This window comes from Peromyscus californicus, unplaced genomic scaffold (genome assembly GCF_007827085.1).
Source record: "Peromyscus californicus insignis strain IS unplaced genomic scaffold, ASM782708v3 Scaffold_11__1_contigs__length_118956290, whole genome shotgun sequence".
In the NCBI taxonomy this organism is placed as follows: domain Eukaryota; kingdom Metazoa; phylum Chordata; class Mammalia; order Rodentia; family Cricetidae; genus Peromyscus; species Peromyscus californicus.
This window is the reverse complement of record NW_026294402.1, coordinates 118,279,939-118,297,821: the sequence shown is the minus strand read 5'-3', so window position 1 is coordinate 118,297,821 and position 17,883 is coordinate 118,279,939. Positions and strand designations below refer to the sequence as shown.

At 37.6% G+C, this 17,883-nt stretch overlaps 1 protein-coding gene across 2 annotated transcripts in view; it reads right to left on the bottom strand.

Moving 5' to 3' along the window:
* Positions 1 to 812: 812 nt before the first annotated feature.
* The window catches only part of Sacm1l (SAC1 like phosphatidylinositide phosphatase), a 70,671-nt gene continuing 53,600 nt past the window's right edge, over positions 813 to 17,883 (bottom strand). For both annotated transcript variants that reach the window (XM_052725698.1, XM_052725707.1), the window contains 9 exons: positions 16,925 to 17,004; positions 13,630 to 13,728; positions 11,690 to 11,828; positions 8,244 to 8,313; positions 8,060 to 8,132; positions 6,966 to 7,059; positions 6,761 to 6,853; positions 6,078 to 6,135; positions 813 to 2,643 (listed from right to left, as the gene is read on the bottom strand). In XM_052725698.1, coding sequence (XP_052581658.1) covers positions 2,507 to 2,643; positions 6,078 to 6,135; positions 6,761 to 6,853; positions 6,966 to 7,059; positions 8,060 to 8,132; positions 8,244 to 8,313; positions 11,690 to 11,828; positions 13,630 to 13,728; positions 16,925 to 17,004 — 843 coding nt within the window. In that variant the 3' untranslated portion in view covers positions 813 to 2,506. The remainder of the gene's footprint in view (positions 2,644 to 6,077; positions 6,136 to 6,760; positions 6,854 to 6,965; positions 7,060 to 8,059; positions 8,133 to 8,243; positions 8,314 to 11,689; positions 11,829 to 13,629; positions 13,729 to 16,924; positions 17,005 to 17,883) is intronic.

The following is a 17,883-nucleotide window of genomic DNA, read 5'->3' as shown; positions in this document are numbered from 1 at the left end:
ATTAAGGAAATATGGAAATAAATCTTTAAAGCATTAAAGCATCCACACACATATTATATAGATATGAAAATATTGTACATATGTACAAAGCATACACACATATATGTAGATGTGTAAACATATGTACATTGTGTGTACATATCTTGGTTGCCATTTTCAAGGAAATTCATCTCACTTCCCACATAAGCAAGGACTTCCTAAATCAAGGTGTTTACTCATTATTTCCTTAGGCTCATGTATCACAAGCAGGCTTCAAACTCACTGTGTAGCTGAGGATAACGATCTGATTTTCCTACCTCCACCTCCCACATGCTGGGATTACAGGTGTGGGCCACCATGCCAGGTCTTAGAGTCCTGGGGATCGCACCCAGGGTTTCATGTATACTAGGTAAGTGCTCTACCAACAGGGCTACATCCTCAGCCCTGAAAATACTTTTCAGTATGTACTATTTTCCCATTCATCAGTTGCAACCTGTATTATTTATCCACCCATACTTCCTTATCACCCTGCAACCTATATCACTTTGAAGCAAATTATAACTTGGAATTATAATTGGAAGTATAATTATAATTTGGAATATAAAATGGACATTAAACCTCAGTAAATGTTATATATTACTAAATGTTGCCTTAGCTTTAGCTATAAAAAATGTTAAATATATAAAAATGTCTTAGGTGATCATCACTGGTAAAGTTTAGATGCTATTGGTTTTCTTGTTTACTTATGACTAGTATTTCCATAATGATCAAACATTGCTTTAAGACAGAAAAATACCACCTCTGATAAAAATACAGAACAACACCAACAGTAATTAGAAAAGAATATGGCATTTTATTTTTGCATATGGATGTACAGTACATGAATTAAAATCACTGCAGGGCTCTGAAACATTGATCATTTGCAGCCTAACCCACTGACATTAGTCCTTGTAAAGTAGCCACATTAGAGGTTCAGATTTGGTGTCTGCTGTAGCTGTTGACATGAAGTGCTTACTGTGAAATGCCCAGTAACATTTGAATAATACACTATAGTAGACATAGGCTGGGCTTCAATATTCCATCTTTGGAACAAATTATGCTTATTTACATGTCAGAATAGGTGGCTCTATTTACTTATCCTACTATGAGTTTTAATGACTGATTTTAAGCTACACAGGATTTTCCCCGAGTTTCTAAAAGCAATAACTCTTATTGTTTATAAAAGATAATGTTGAAAAAAGGTAATGTTAAAATAAAGGCGCTTTTAGAAATATTTAAGGACAACATAAGGTATTACTATTAGAAAAAAACTCTACATATTTTTAAGCAAAACACTGATGTACCATAGCAGTGTTTAACTGAATTGTTTTAAGATAGTGTAATGATACTACCTTATATATTGTTCTAATATCTAAACCTCATAATTACAATTTTAATATATAACCTGCCTTACAATTACAACTATGCACAGCTTCTGAAGCGCAGTTTTCAGTCTGTTTTATGCATAAACTAAAGTTGGTCCTTGATTTGGAGAACTATGGCTACCTGGAAGCACTAAATTTCAGACACTTATTGACAGCCAACGAAAACCTTGACTTGACAAAGTGATAAAGCAAGAGTACCATGCATGGAAAAGCAGTTACTACCCCAAGTGTGAATCAAATCTAGCACAAGACCTTCTCTGAGGTCTGCATGTCTCAATGAGTAACCAAAAAAAAAAAAGGGGGGGGTTCCCACAAGATATGGGAGGAAGCAGCTGGCCAGTCTAGTGTATGTTCCACAATAGAGCAGTTCTTAAAAAGAGGCAACTTTGGACCCTTAGCATAAGAGACAGACTTTACATTCTTTGATTTCATTTACACCTTTTAAAAAAGATAAAATATATCTGAACTTTTCATGACATTTAAGCTGCTGGGGCATTAAAGTAGCTCAAGCTGGCTGAAGCCAAGAGGCAGCTACTAGAAACTTCAAACAACTAGATCCCATTCTCCTCTTCCTTCCTGTGAAATTACAACTTATCAAACTACTTGATACCTGTAAGAGACATTCTATAAACACAGTAGGATTAGCATATTATTAAACTTCTAAGAAAAGTCCAAAGATATATGGAAAATATGCTTGCTAACAGTGGCTGCTTTACAATGACAATAATGAAACAGAGCTAGAAAAATAATTTTACTGTCTTAAATAATGAAAGAAGTTAAATTTTTAAAATATATTACTTATCTGTGAACTTCTGATTAACTTGACAGTGAATAGATTTCTTCTGATCTGTGAGCTGAATTTAAGCTACATTTGAATTACAGTACAGCTTCAAATTATAAATATAACCATCCCAACAGTAAAGAGATCATCAAAGCAGTAATATAGATCAATCCTAAGCCATCACCCAGCCCAGACCGCGAGAGGTGCTTTTGGATAAATGCTCTAAGAAGACCTTGGGACTGATGTGGAAAGCAGGTCAGTAAAGACTCCAGTTCTGCATCATGGAGTCTTCCAAGCCAAGCCGCTTTCCACAAACACAAATTCAGTCTATCTTTTCTTTCTGGACCAATCTAGGAGCATCAACAAAATCTTTGCCATTGTAAAGAATAATAAAAAATGTTCCAATGCTTGCAACTCCCCAGAAGAGGACATACGCCAGTGTTTCTGTCCAAGTGTCACCTGTTGATATTAAAAAGAGATAATGCATCATTTGTTGATGCCAGATCTAGTTGTTAGTTGTACAGTACAACATCACACTAAAGTTTACTAACACGTCCACAGGAAAAAAATATAAGAACCTCTTAAGGTTTAAACCATGGGTCTTAACTCTTCAAGGCTTGATAAACCATCAGCTGTGAAACCCTAAGAACTTGTTGCCTCTGTGACAAGTTCCCAGAAATACTGAGGCCACACTGTTAGAACTGGACTACTCTCTTTCAAACTACCACATAAATCATAATTATCATTGAGACTAAATGCTTTACTAGCACAAGAAACTACTAACAGCTTAATTAATCATAGTTCTATGATCAATGTGATATCAAAATACCTATAAAAACACATGCTACAGAATGTATATTTTAATAAAGTTACATGTTTAAATTAACTGTATAAACCATAACATATTTTAACTGCATTTAACACAACTCTACTGGTTGAGTTTATAAAGGATAGCAGCACCCATGGAGCAAAGACCTATTTTGTTTTTCTCTTTGAAGAGCTGAGCCTTGGCTCACTTCCCTGCTGCATCTGCTGGCCTCAACTGTAGAGAAACACATGTAGTCAAATGGCAGTAAGATCATTCAAGGGAAGGATGCCACTTCTAGACTTCCTACCACATCAGAGGTTGTATTGCATTTATGTTCCCTCTTGAAAACCACAGCAAGGGCTGGAAATCAGCTACCCCCTATCACCATGCATTACCTAACAGGTACTATCCACAGCATTCAATATTTTTTTTTTTTACTTAAAAATATTCCTAAATTTGCGACATTATCAATTTTCATAGCTGAGTCTTAAAAGTTGTTGGGCAGAAGGCAAGTTATTGTTTGTTTGAGGATTTGTCCTAGTTTGATTTCTACTGCTGTGATAAATATCATAACCAAAAGAACCTGGGAAAGCAAAGGCTTTATCTGGCCTACACTTTACAGTCCATCACTGAAGGAAGCCAGGACAGAACTCAAGGCAGAAACCTAGAGGTAGGAATTGAAACAGACACCATGGAGGAATGGTCCTTAATAGACTGCTCTCCATGGCTTGCTCAGTTTGCATTATTATATAACCCAGGACTGCCTGCCCAGGGATGGCACTGTCTATAGTGTGCTAGGCTATCCCATATCAATCATTAATCCAGAAAATGCCCTATAGACTTGCCTACAGGCCAATCTTATGGAGGCATTTTCTCAAGTAATATTCCCTCTTCCCAGATGCCTCTAGCCTGCATCAAGTTGGGAAGGAAAAAAAAAAAAAACCCTAACCAGGGCAGGACTAAACCAGGACCTCAAGCATGCTAGTTAAGCACTGCGCCACTGTGCTTTTTCCCAGGTCAAGAACGAAGCTTCCTATAAGCTACTGCACACTTCCCAGAGGAATCCTCCACTTCACTCAGGTCAAGATCTTGGGATTAACTTTTCTCATCCCTCCAGAAGTTCTTTAACCAGCCGTGAGCATAGAAAACAAAACAAAACTCATCTAATGGGAGTGACTTTCAGGAAATGGGCACCCACTGGGCAGTGTTTCTTAAGACACAAGTCAGAGGATCCAGGGAGTGACTGAAACCAGTTGTTGGCCTCTGAGTAACCAGCACATGCTGACTCGATTTGTCCCTTTTTCCTTCCTGCTATAAAACCTGACAGAGAATCACAATCATTACTGCAAGCAATTCCTATACCCTTATCCTGTTTTCACTGTAGGTAAGGATGGGTTTTACATTTTTAGAAGGTCAAAGAATATACTACAGAGACAACATGAAATAGATAAAGACAAATATTTACTGTCTGGCTCTTTACAGAAGTTTGCTAACTAGGATGGCAAGTTACTATGGCTTCTTCCCTCTAGTCAACAAATTCTAGTACTGTATCAAACTATGTGGTGACTGTTCACAGTGCTAAACTCCGCTGAGGACAGAGATGCATGACACTGATCTTCTCCTAAGAAGTGCATACTGATGATATTAGAGACTAAGGTGGTGATGGTGGTAGGATGCCAATCCCTGATTCAGAAAACACCTGAGAGTTTACTATATCCCAGATACAGCAGACAAAACAATGAACAAAATAGTCTCTCCCTCAAAAATCTGATAACTGGGTGGTAAAGACAGTGAGAAAATCATTCTGTGCAGAAAAATACATGGTAGTTCTATCAGATACACCAGGAGAATATTCCACCTCTAAAAAATAAATTTCTTCATATTCATGAGTTTAATGAGGAACATGCTAGAAGACAAGTACAGAGAGTGCTATGGAAAGCCAGGAACCAAAGGACATGGGAGGCTGGGGAGGAGCATCAGGAGGATGCCATCAAGAAAGTCATCTATATAAAAGTTTCAGTACAGCCAGGGCTAAATAGAGAGACTCTGTCTCAAGAAACAAAACAAACATCAAACTATAAATAGGGGCCAGCAAAGTTACTCAGTGGGTAAAGGCTCTTGTCATATAGACATGGTAATCTGAGTCTGATCCCTAGAGCCCACAGTGCAAGGAGAGAACCAGCTCCTCAAAATTGTTCTCTGACCTCTACAAATGCACCATTGCACACACACTTTGCCTTACACAAGCAACATACTTATATACACAAATAATAATTTTAAAATAATTATGAAGGGTTAGCTTATCTCTAGAAGGCAGAATAACAACTTTTATTTTTCATTTTTACCTAAATTATATTCTCTATAATTATTATGTGTTAGTTTGGTAACAAGAAAATATATATATATACCTTAAGTTAAAAAACAGGGCTAGCCAAATAGCTTAGTAGGTAAAGGTACTTGTTTTGCAAGTCTGGCAACCTGAGTTTGATCCTTAGATATAAAAGTGGAAGGAGAACTAATTCCAAAGTTGTCCTCTGGCTTCTACACGTGCACCCCTCAGGTGATAATAATAGTAATTAAAGCAGAAGGGGGTGGGGGAGATAAGGGAGAAGGAGAATCACTAAAACACTTTGTTTGAAAATGCCATACTGATATCAAATAGCCTGTATACTAATTTAAAATAAAATGAGATTTTAAACAAAGAATCACCACTACCACTAATAACAACAAGAGAAAACTACTAGGAATTAGAGATGTGTCCTAGTGGCAGAGTGCTGCCTAGCACTACACACACATACAAAAATAAAACCCAATTATCAAACTACTCATTAAACTTAGTAAGTAAACATCAAGTACTGAGTGGACTCAAAACTCAAGATGAACAACCAAATTCAACATTCTAAAAGATAAATGTAAGAAGGCAAGCATGGCACACACTCCCAGAACTCAGGAGGCAGAGATAGGCAGATCTTTCTTAGTTCAAGGTCAGCCTGGTCTACATAAAGAACTCCACACCAGCCAGAGCTAAACAGTAAGACCCTGCCTCAAAAGTGATAAAAAGAATATGACACAAGAATACACTTACCAGCCATAAGCAAACAAATGATACACATTGAAAAGGCAACAACCATGATGATAGGCAACTGAAAAATACAATTGAAAAACACAGGTGTTTAGGAATAATCAGTGGCTATAAAACAATGTATGTCCACCAAGCTAGGAAAAGATCAAAACTTCTGCAAGCTCATATACACAAGATATCTTTTAATCAAACACCACTATTTATGGGTTTAAGCACAGTGACCTAAATCTTCAAACTGGTAAAGTTATGAGATGTAAGGAAACATGTTTCTGCTCCAAACCCGGGAAATAACTGTCCAGGACAGCAGACCTCTCTTCCATCCAGAGCACTCTGCCATCTGGCATAAGGCCCCAGAAAAGCTGCAAAGTCTTGTGAACAGAGGAGAAAAGAACAGTATTCCAAACACGCTTTGCCTTTCATTCACAAATTTATCTCTAGCAATTCTCTGATCACAATAAGATTGAAGTTCTCCTGAAAAAAAGGACTCCTCTACAGTTCCTCATGTGTTCTTACACAAAAAGGAAGTATGGTAGAGTCACAAAAGAAAGCAAATACTCAGTTATTTTCTCTGTACTCTGGTCTTATCTTTGTGGGGGAAACAGCATGCAATCTTTTCAACAGAGGTGTTTTCTACACTTTCAGACACAATACTTTCAATCTTGAAAAAATCATAAAAATTTTCTTACTGCCAGGAATTTCCAGTCCCTTGGAACACTTAAAGGACTGTGAGATTCTAATTCATCCACTGAATAGTTTCCAAGAAATAAGTCTATGGAATCCTAGAAAAGAAAGAAGGAAATTGTGGACTTTCCAAATTTGATTTCACTATACTGAGCAATAATGAAAGATATAACCATTCAATGCCAAAAAAAACATCAAATACAAACTTACTTGTCTAAATCCATCAGAAAAGTTGTTCTTGTAATACCGTAATAATGAATTGCAACCATCCATTATAAGTCCCAACCGAGTTCTTTTTCCAGTTCTGGTTAAGAAAGGTCCAATTTTAAATTATATGCATGCATACTAAATTCTAAGTTTTATGAACAGTGACTTTTTTTTTTTATAAAAATACATGATCAGTAAAGACATTAAAAATTATCCCTGAAAATATAGACATTTCACAAAGAAGTCACTAGCAGGCCCAAGAAATACATATAGTTGTCCCCTTATATCAACAAAGAACACTACTAGACACTTGTCTACAGATGTTCAAGTCCCTCATATAAAAAGGTGCAGTGTTTCCACGTATCCTATTCATACTCCCTTATTCTTTCTAAGTTACTTATGATGTCTAATACAATGTAAGTGTGAGGCAAACAGCTATTAGCCTGTATTTTTCAGGAAATAATGATATTAAAAAAATGTGCACATGCTCAGTACAGACACAAATACATTTTCCTGAACACTTTGATTAGTGGCTGGCTAAATCCATAGATACAATTCATGGATAAGAGGATCAATTGTATTTGTTCCCTAAAACATTACCAAGTAGATGCAAGAAAGTGAAACAGTTTTAGCTACAAAAACAAGAACTATGAAAAGAAGTACAGCCCATGTTAAGAGGTATAAAACAACACAGCAACTAGCAATAACATTTGCTCCCAGAAATCTTTACAGTGTTACGCAAAAGATCTAAAGGCACCTAGAACAAATAAAAAGAGCAGGAGCGTTGTCTGGAAGCTTTGCAGAGGTACAGCTCACAGGCTGTGCCACAGACCTGTGAAGTCAGACTGGTGATTTGGATGCACCGTGATGTTAGAGAAGCACCATAGAACCCTTAACCCTCTCTGTGCATCAGACTGCCCCAAGGAGGCTAGGAACCCACCAGTGCCCGAGCTTTATCTTCCAGCAATCTTGACAGTCCTCGTGAAGCCCAGGAGCTTGGTTTGGAAAACTGTTTCCTGAAAGCTAACCACAGAACTCCAGAAAGCATTAGGACTACAAGCCACTGATGTGGCATATAAATGAAAAGTGTGGGTTACCTTGTAAAGTCAGTCTTCAAGGCACCAGTTCCTGCATATTGTTTGGCACAAGCATTAGCATTATCGGCCCAGGCTTTGGGAAAAATAAAATAACAGCCAATAGTGATTAAGGTGCCAACTAAAGTTCTTATATAAAATACTGATTTCAAAATTTGAACTTTGCTCCTATTAAAAAATTACCTACCATTTTTATAAATCTTTTCAAATTCATCTTGTTCTTCAAGCTTCTGTCCCACATGCAAAACTCCAAGTCTCTAGAAAAAGAATCACACCAGTATTTATGAGTGATAAGATTTTAGCAGACCTGACTTAGGAAGAAAAGGCAACAGTCCCCAAATCCTATCATGGGGGTTCTTTTCCTGGCAGTGCAAAGCACAAGTGTGCTTCAGATTTTAGAGCTCTTGTCCACCCACCACAGACTATAGGAAGTTCCTCTACCCACACTCTCTTAAGCCCAGGACAACAGGGATAAGAGCTAGATGGTACTCAGAAGGAGGGAAAAGAAAGGTAAAGTGAAACCTACTATGAGACTTAAGTTGTTATTCCTCCTTCCCTTCTGTACCCTTTACCCGTCTGCCTTCCTCACCATTCACCATCCCAGGCTTCCACATCTAAGTCACTGAAGTCTTACTTTCTACCCCCAAGGACCTCTGATGAATGCTACATATTCATCTTCCCCAAAACTGCACCCACACACATGAGCTTATATAGAAGGGGGCACACACAGCCCTTTTTATAAAATTTCCAGGGTGGCTGAGCCCCTGAATTCTTCTCTATGGACTACTCTTTGGAGTCTACCAGCCACATATTAGGAAGCCCCGTCTTAGACTTTGTTTCAAATCATCAACTTTCTGAACCACCTCAGTTAACACCTCACCATCTCTTGCCAAGAATGAGTCAGAACGCCTCAGTGGCTTTTAGCTGCGCAAAAACTGCCCCTACTGGAGGGAAAAGCTCAGTGGGAGAGTTCCCACACCATCTGACAAGGCCACCTCACAGACTCCTGCCCAAAGATGCTCTGAAGTTCATTATGTTTCAGCAAACTGTATTTAGCACATGAAATAGATCATAGAACCTAATTCAGCAGGCTCTGAGTAGCCATGGGACCAAACCATTTCTAATCCTTTTCTACTGAAAACTATAGCTGAAGTATCTTCAATAAATCGACACAGCACAAACTAGACTGCTCATCACTCCTTTGACACAGTTACTTTATGACTCAGGAATAATTCCTTCTAAAGCAGACACCAAAATTTCCCTGAGTGTCAAAAAATTGTCAAAAACAAAGTTTAATACTTACAAATTATCTAGACATTTGGAACATACTTTGTCCTTCACAACAAATGCCAATGTGATTTAGAAATATAGGCTTTGTTCATATTTAAAATTGAATATACATATAGAAGAAGCCGTTTGCATCTATTTGTTCTCCTTAGCACAATCCTAATGATAAAGAAATTATGCCAGAAACGTTTAATCAAGAAGCTAATGTCCCTTGTCAGAACAAGAGATTCAAATAAATTTTTTTTTTTTGGAGACAAGGTCTCATATAGCTCAGGGTGGCCTGGATCTTCTGCTTCCACTTTCAAATGCTGTGATTATAGCTATGTGCCACCATACAGAGTTTATGTGGGATTAAATCCAGTGCTTCATCCATACTAAGCAAGCACTCTACCAACTGAACTATACCCCAAAACATTTTCATATACCACTAAATTAGAAAAAAAGGAGTTGGATATGGTAGCATAGGTCTGTAATCCTAGAATTTAGGAGGCTGAGGCATGGAAAACAAGAGTTAAAAGCCTACATGTGCTACAGAGTGACCGACCCTGCCTCAGAAACAAAAAAGCAAAACAAAACAAATAAGACATATCTTAAAACAAAAATATCTAATGCAGCTAGAGTTCCATAGAATGGATTCACTTATTCATTGCTGATATCAAAATAAACTGATATGGACCTCTTAGAAAGTAATATATTTATTCTCCATAATTTTGTAATTCCACTTCTAGGAACTAGCCCAACTAAGGTTAGTTTAATCATCAACTTGACACAACCTAGAGTCACTTGGGAAGAGTCTCAATGAGGGGCTGTCTAGATTAAGATGACCTGTGGGATAATCAATTGTCTTGATTTCATTACTGATGTGGGCAACCAAGCTTGACGGTGAGCAATATCACTCTTTTGTGTCCTGTGGAAATTTGAATGTAATTGGCACCCATAAGCTCATAGAGAATGGCATTATTGGGAGGTGTGGCTTTGTTGGAACAGGTATGGCCTTGCTGGAGGAAGTGTGTCACTGTGAAGATGGGCTTTGAGGTCTCATATATGCTTAAGGCACACCCAGTATCTCAGTTCACTTCCTGTTGCCCTTGGATCAAGATGTAGAATCCTCAGCTCCTTCTTCAGCAACATGTCTGCCTTCATGCTGCCATATTCCCAGCCACCGTGCTCCCTGCCATGATGATAATGGACTAAACCTTCAAAACTGTAAGCCTCCACCTCAATGAAATGTTTTCCTTTATAAGAGTTGTCATGGTCATGGTGTCTAGTCACAGCAATAGAAACCCTAACTAGACAAGTCCTGAACTATGAAAAGAGGGAAAAGTGAGCTGAGCACTAGCAAGAATGCATACATTCACTCTCTCTGCACTTGACTGTAGATGTAACTGGCTGCTTCAGAATCTTGATTCTTTGACATCTCCATGTTGTTTAACAATTTCTTCCAAGATAAAACATCCCATCTTGCAGGAAAACTCATGACTACACACTAAAGAACTCAGAAGCTTAGCAAGTCTCTGAAATTGACCAGATAACTCTAGGTCCCTCTCTCCCCAACTTATGAAAATACTAAGGACTACCAAGACACCCTCAAAACCACCAAGATGCCTGAAAGTGACTCTTCAATCTTTCAAGCTGCCTGCAAGTCATGCAGTACCCTCCAGGTTTCCAGTTTCATGAGCCATCACCTGTTAGTGTAGGCTGTAGGTAATACGTATTTGAGTTGTTTTTGCTCCTCTAAGTAACCCCAATGAACTCACTGATTGACTAAATTGGACTTCAATGGCTATCCTTATTTTGGTAAGAATACTGTTGTGAATTCCCCATCCGGAATGAATATACATTTGTTGATGTCTCCCCAGGAATGCTCTCACATGGCACTTCAGAGTGATGGACTACAACCCAGAATTGTGAGCTAGAATAAATCTTTGCTCCCTAAATTGATCTTGTCAGCTTAATTAATCAAAGCATTTGGAAAGGAAACTAAAACCCAAAGGAGTAATTCAAGTTAATGATATTAAAAACAGATACATTCTCTACAGTATTACATAAAGGCCCCAAAATACAGTAATGTAAATGGCTTAATAAATTATAGTTCAATATATACTATTAAAACTATGATTACATAAATACTAAAGGAAAATGGCAAACTAGGGACCACACATGTGCTCTGATGATAGTTATGGAAAACTTGTATACACCAGTGATGGCAAGATACAAAAATAAAAACATCAAGTTAGGGTGCAGACAATGTGAGTATTTTTGTTGCTGGTTTTTAAAGGTTCTTTTCTTCTTTTTTAAAATACATATATTTTTTGTCAATAAAAGATTCAAGAAAGTAATATTCACCTGCAGCTGGGCCTGAAGGGAACGTCGAGCTAATAAACTCTGGATCACATTTGTTCTATCGAGACAATCCATACAGTTGCTGCGGAAAACTCCTTCTTGGTTTGTTACCACCTTGCCAGCAGAGTCTACTAAAAAATAACTGAAACACATTTATGTGAGCACTCTTATACCAAAGTACACTAGACATACCAGCAACACAACTCTTACTTAGAAGACAGGTTTTATGGGGTGATCTTAGTTAAAACCATAAATTACAAGGCCAAATGGAGTACACAGTAGGCATATTTCATTTTTCTAGACCAAATGAGAATCTGAATGGCTGAGACAACACAGGTTTTTTTGTTTTTGTTTTTGTTTTTCAAAACACAGCCTTCACAGAAGTCATCAAACATAGGGAGAACAGTGAAGGAAACGATTGCTATGGAAACCATGTTTCTTAAGGTCGCTTTAACATGATTTCAGCCATGTCCCAACATATCAGGGGCTAATGGTTTCTCCAAAATCCCTATCAGAATCTCCTGAGTTACAAATAAAAATTCTTAGCCTTGAGAATCAATGGAATCACAATCTCTGAAGCAAAGGTTGGAAAATGCATGTAAAATGTTTTTTTTTCTCTTTTAAAATGAATAACCATGCAAATAGAACAAAATAGGAAAAGTACATTTTTGAAAATTCAATTTTCCTTTTCCTTTGATCACTCAAATATGTATACAGTAGCCAAACATGATGGCAAACTTCTGAGTGTATTTATTTACTTATTCATTCAATTATTTATTTTTGGTTTTTCAAGACAAGGTTCTCTGTGTAACAGTCTTAGCTATCCTGGAACTAGCTTTGTAGACCAGGCTGGCCTTGAACTTACAGAGAACCGCCTGCCTCTGCCTCCAAGTGCTGGGATTAAAGCTGTGTGCTACTATACTTGCCCCCTCAAAATTCCTGCATGACAGCAATTAATGGTGAACCCAAGGCACCATCCCCTCCACCAACAATGTCAAACCTAGCCAATCTCTTCTCTAATAGCCAGCCACAGTACAATCCTATCATCCTTTACTATCTGTGCTCATGACAGAATGTCACAGGAAAATAAAGTAACTGTAGTTCATAGCTATGTATACTAATATATTTTTAATTGAACTGAACAATGCTCATCAGAGACATAACTGAAATTTAAAAGTACATTTGGCATACTATATACAAGTAAAAAAAAACTGTCAAAAATTTAAAAATTAAACAAAAAAGTATATGTGGAATACCAGGTTAGAACTATCACAGAGGTAAAACAATAGAATGGTATATAGATTATTTTGGCTTTAAAACAAGACTGACATATGTACACAGAACAGTAAACCTGTGAACCAGCACAATAAAACATTTAGCAAACATTTCAAAAAGCACCATAAAGATGTTAAAATCTTTTGCTCCACTAATCTTATACTGAAGAATCTTTTTACAAGCAAAATTTTAACACACATAAAAAAATACACAATACTCATCTAAAGAGAACCACTTGCGGCACACTGTTTCAGAAGTAAGGAGAGGACCCAGACACTCCACGTGATAGGAGGCATCTAATTAAAGCTATGTTGTGACCTAACAGGCTGCAGAGAAGACACTGAAAATTGTCATTACAAAGGCCCCTAATAGAATCCTGTGATAAAATGACAGACCACTGAAACTAAAATAGTAATAAACCAACTGCAATTATGTAAAAGTTGGAAAATATATGAATATTCCTGACATTAGCCCAATTGTAAAAATTCAGAGTTATTCTTCAACCAACACTCTTCCAATACAAAAAAATTTAAAATAAAACAGCATATATAAGCAATGATAACCCAATGAAACAGCTTTACAAATCTGCTAAATAATATATAATTAATAAGATTGGCACATACAGCTATCTCTCCCCCTTACCTCTCTAAGGAAGTAATATGGCTTACCTTAATTCATCCTGTATTTCTGCTACTTGATCCAATAAAATACTTAGTCGGTCCCATCTCATATTTTTACACTCCTTATGGAAATCAAAGGCAAAATACCTACCAAAAAAACCCCACATACTCAGAAACTGAGGAGACCATTCAATTTCCTTCTATTAATTATCCCTATTAAGATGATTTTTCTCTATATGTGAACATGCATAATACTAGGAATATAGAGCCTCCTTCATTCTGGGCTTATTAAAACAATAATTACCACTACTACTTCTACACATACACACATACATCTCCCTACTACTTACTATTACTACTACTACACACACAAACACACAGAGACACAACAACTATTACTCACAAACACACACCTCCCTACTACTGCTACTACTACCACACACAAACCAACTACTACTATACACACATAACCACTACTACTACTCATTCACACTACTACTACACACACAACTACTACCATACACACTACTACTACTACACATACACCAACCACTACTATACATACACAACTACTACTACTCATACACACACACCTTACTACTATTACACACATACACAACTACTACTACACACACAACTACTTCTCCTCACACATACATAACTACTACTACTACACACACAATTACCACACACAACTACTACTACTCATACACACACCTCCCTACTACTACTACACACACACAACTACTACACACACAACTACTACTACTCACATCCACCTTCCTACTACTACTACATACACATGACTACTACTACTCCTCATACACAGAACTACTACACACACAACTACTACATACACACAATTACTACTACTATTACTCACACACACATCTCCCATGCTCATATTTATAGTGGAGGACAAATAAATTAAAATTATAAGATAAATTTTATTTTCACATATTATTCTAGGGGCCTGCAGATAAAAGCAGATAAGCATAGCAAATATTAGTAAAGCAGATCAGACTTAACAGTATTGGCATATACACTTCAAGAGGCACAATCCAACTGAATACCTAATATATATTTATTTCCTATCCCTGTGTGCAAAGAATATGGTTTCTTCTTACTATTTTCCAGATCAATATGCTCAAAGTATTGAAACTCAGCAGAGTCTATGGTGGATTAGGCTGGGTGTCTGCTGTGAACTAGAGACTGTAAGAAGTACAGGGCCACAAGACAGTCTCTATAGTGTTAGCTACTGCCCAGCCTACCTACCCACTCCTGCCCCCATATCACTTTCCTTTACCAACATCTATACATTACACATATATATGCAGAGAAAATTCTGTCAATCTATAATGAACCCTTTACAATTACCTAATATTTAAGAAGTACAACTGTGGTGATATATTGTGTACCCCAATAAAACTTATATAGGGATCAGAGGACAGAGCCAGCTACTAGATTAGACATAGAGGCCAGACAGTGATGGCACACGCCCTTAATCTTATCACTGGGAGGCAGAGAGCTGTCTGGATCTCTATGAGTTCAAGGCCACACTGGGAACAGAGTCAGGCATGGTGGCACATGCTTTTAATCCCAACACTTGAGATCTCATGCCTTTGCTTGGGAAGCACACATTCCTTTAATCCCAGGAAGTAAGATGGCAGGGCAGAAAAAGGTATATAAGGTGTGAGGAAACAGGAACCCACTGTCTGGAGGCTGGGGATTCGTAGAGGTAAGAATGTGGCTGACTTGTTCTGTTTCTCTGATCTTTTAGCTTTCACCCCAATATCTGGCTCCAGTTTTCTTTTTTTATTAATAAGACCTTTTAAGATTCATGCTACATCCAACTCAAAGTTAGATAATCTCTAAATGTGAAGGTGTCCTACTATTTGTCATCTTTCCCTTGAGAAGGGGGAAAGCTCATTAGTCAAGCTCTGACAGTCAGTGGAGAAGAATGGCTACATGAAGTATGGCATATAACTAACTCTACTTCCTGCTCAGGAATCACAAGTAGGATGACTAGGAGGACACAGTTCCAGATGGGACTGTGCTCCCATCTGAAGAGTGAAAATGTAGATAAAGCATCCACTACTGTGTGACTCCCTTGTTCTATCCACACAATGTGGCTTCTAGCATGCAAGAGATCTACCACCTCAATGGTTATCTCAAGAGAGAATGGTAACCCTCAGAAATTAGCACTAAAATACATGTGGGCCAATGACAGGAAGCAAGAATGGCATTTTAAAAGGCAACTTCAAAAAAGTAGCATTGGGCTGGGGAGATGGCTCAAAAGTTAAAAGCACTGGCTGCTCAGAGGTTCTGAGTTCAGTTCCCAGCAAACACCCGGTGGCTCACAACCATCTACAATGATCTGGTGCCCTCTTCCAGCATGCAGGCATACATGCAGACAGAACACTGTATACATAATAAATAAATAAATCTTTAAATAAATAAAATAAAATAAAATAAAATAAATATTTTAAAAAAAAGCAGCACTGTAAGTTATTTTGAGTGCTCTGACCAGAATTATCAGCCATAGCCCAGCTTTAAGCAGACCATCACAGAGTATCTAAAACCAACACCTATGATTAATTGGACAGCAAAGATACTGCTCCAGATGAGGTCACTACACAGTGTTAAACTGGTCTAGCTCATGCAGTGGTAAAAACCATATCAAGCAATCTTAAAGTACTGAAATTTAAGAGGCTGCAAAGTTGGCTCAGCAGTTAAAAGCATTGGCTGCTTTTCTAGAAGACCCAGGTTTGATTTCCAATACCCATATGGCAGCTCACAACCATCTGTAACTCTAGTTTGCTTCTGGCCTCAGTAGGCACTGCATGCGTGTGATGCAGACATACATGTAGGCAAAACACACATACACATAAAAGTTTAAAAACCTTAAAAAAAACCCACACACCTGTATTTGTGACCTAATAGGCCACTGTTTTGCAAAACCTTGATGAAAAGATTTTAACTAGAGATTAAATTCAAAACTTGACCATAAAGTTACTCTATAATATAAATTGCATCAGAGAAAATTTCAAACCAACCAAAAGGAAAATTATGCTTTCATCTGGTACTGAAAATATGCAAGCTGGGGGTTAGAGAGATGGCTGAGCAATTAAAAGTACTTGCTGCTCTTCCAGAGGATGACCCATGTTCAGTGACCTGCATCCATATTGGGTTGCTTACATCCAGCCTCCATGAGCACTCCACATGCACACACATATACACTGTTTAAAATGCAAGTTGAAATATAATAGCATACTCTTTGTATTCATATACATAAGTGCACATGTGACTTGAAAGGCTCTACAACAGACACCTAGTAAGATACCTGATCATCCCACTACCCAAGGATGACACCATTTTCGCAAATGTCTGCTCAAGTGGTTTCTCTGATCCCTTGTGGTTCACCTGTAAAAAAGTTAAAACAGCATGACTTTCTATTTAGATAGAGAGTGATACCAGGAAATTAACAAGGAAATGCTAAGTTTTAAAAGGAAGTCATCTGAACCAACTTTGTAGGACCTATGGAAAAGCAATCAAAATTTACAGCAACCAACAAAATATCCATCAGGAAAAAAACCACCTTCTAAGCTGCAAGAAACCTCTGCAGCATTTTGTCCTTCCTCTTCCACCATAAGGATGATGAATTTTGTTGTAAACAATAGGAGCCTTGTTTTTATCTCCCTTCATCAAACCAGTAGACGCAGACAAGATCCGATGTACATTAACTATACACATCTGAAGAACTAAACTATCTCTGTATGGTGTAACTGCACGAAGGTCAAAAAACACTGGACTCATTGTAAAAGCTACAACTGAACTATTAGCCAATGGATACCTGGAGCAAGAGCTTCTTTCTGGATAGAGACATAAAATAGACCACCTAAAGCCTGAACAAACCAAGTGATGCTCTTTAGAAAATAGGGACATTCAAAAGCAGCAGTATATATGAAAGAATTCAGAAAGCAACTTCCAGACTCAGGCAGGAAACATATTCAGAAAAATCCGACTACTACAAACATCACCACCTGTTGCTCTTTAGCCTTCAAATATGCCTGGCTGGCTAACTGGTAAACTGTGCCCAGTACAGAACCAGTTTGCAAAGACTAGAGGATGGGTTGTTCTTTTGTTTTATTTTGTTATTTTGTCTTTTTTCAATTCCTAGAGTTCAATGAATTCTGCCAAAACATTAGCTGAACATATTAAAAGAGTCTTCAGTGAGCATGCACAGTGAGGAAAATCTTTGCAAAAGAGTCTGGAAAAGTGTAACAAGTGCATCACTATAAT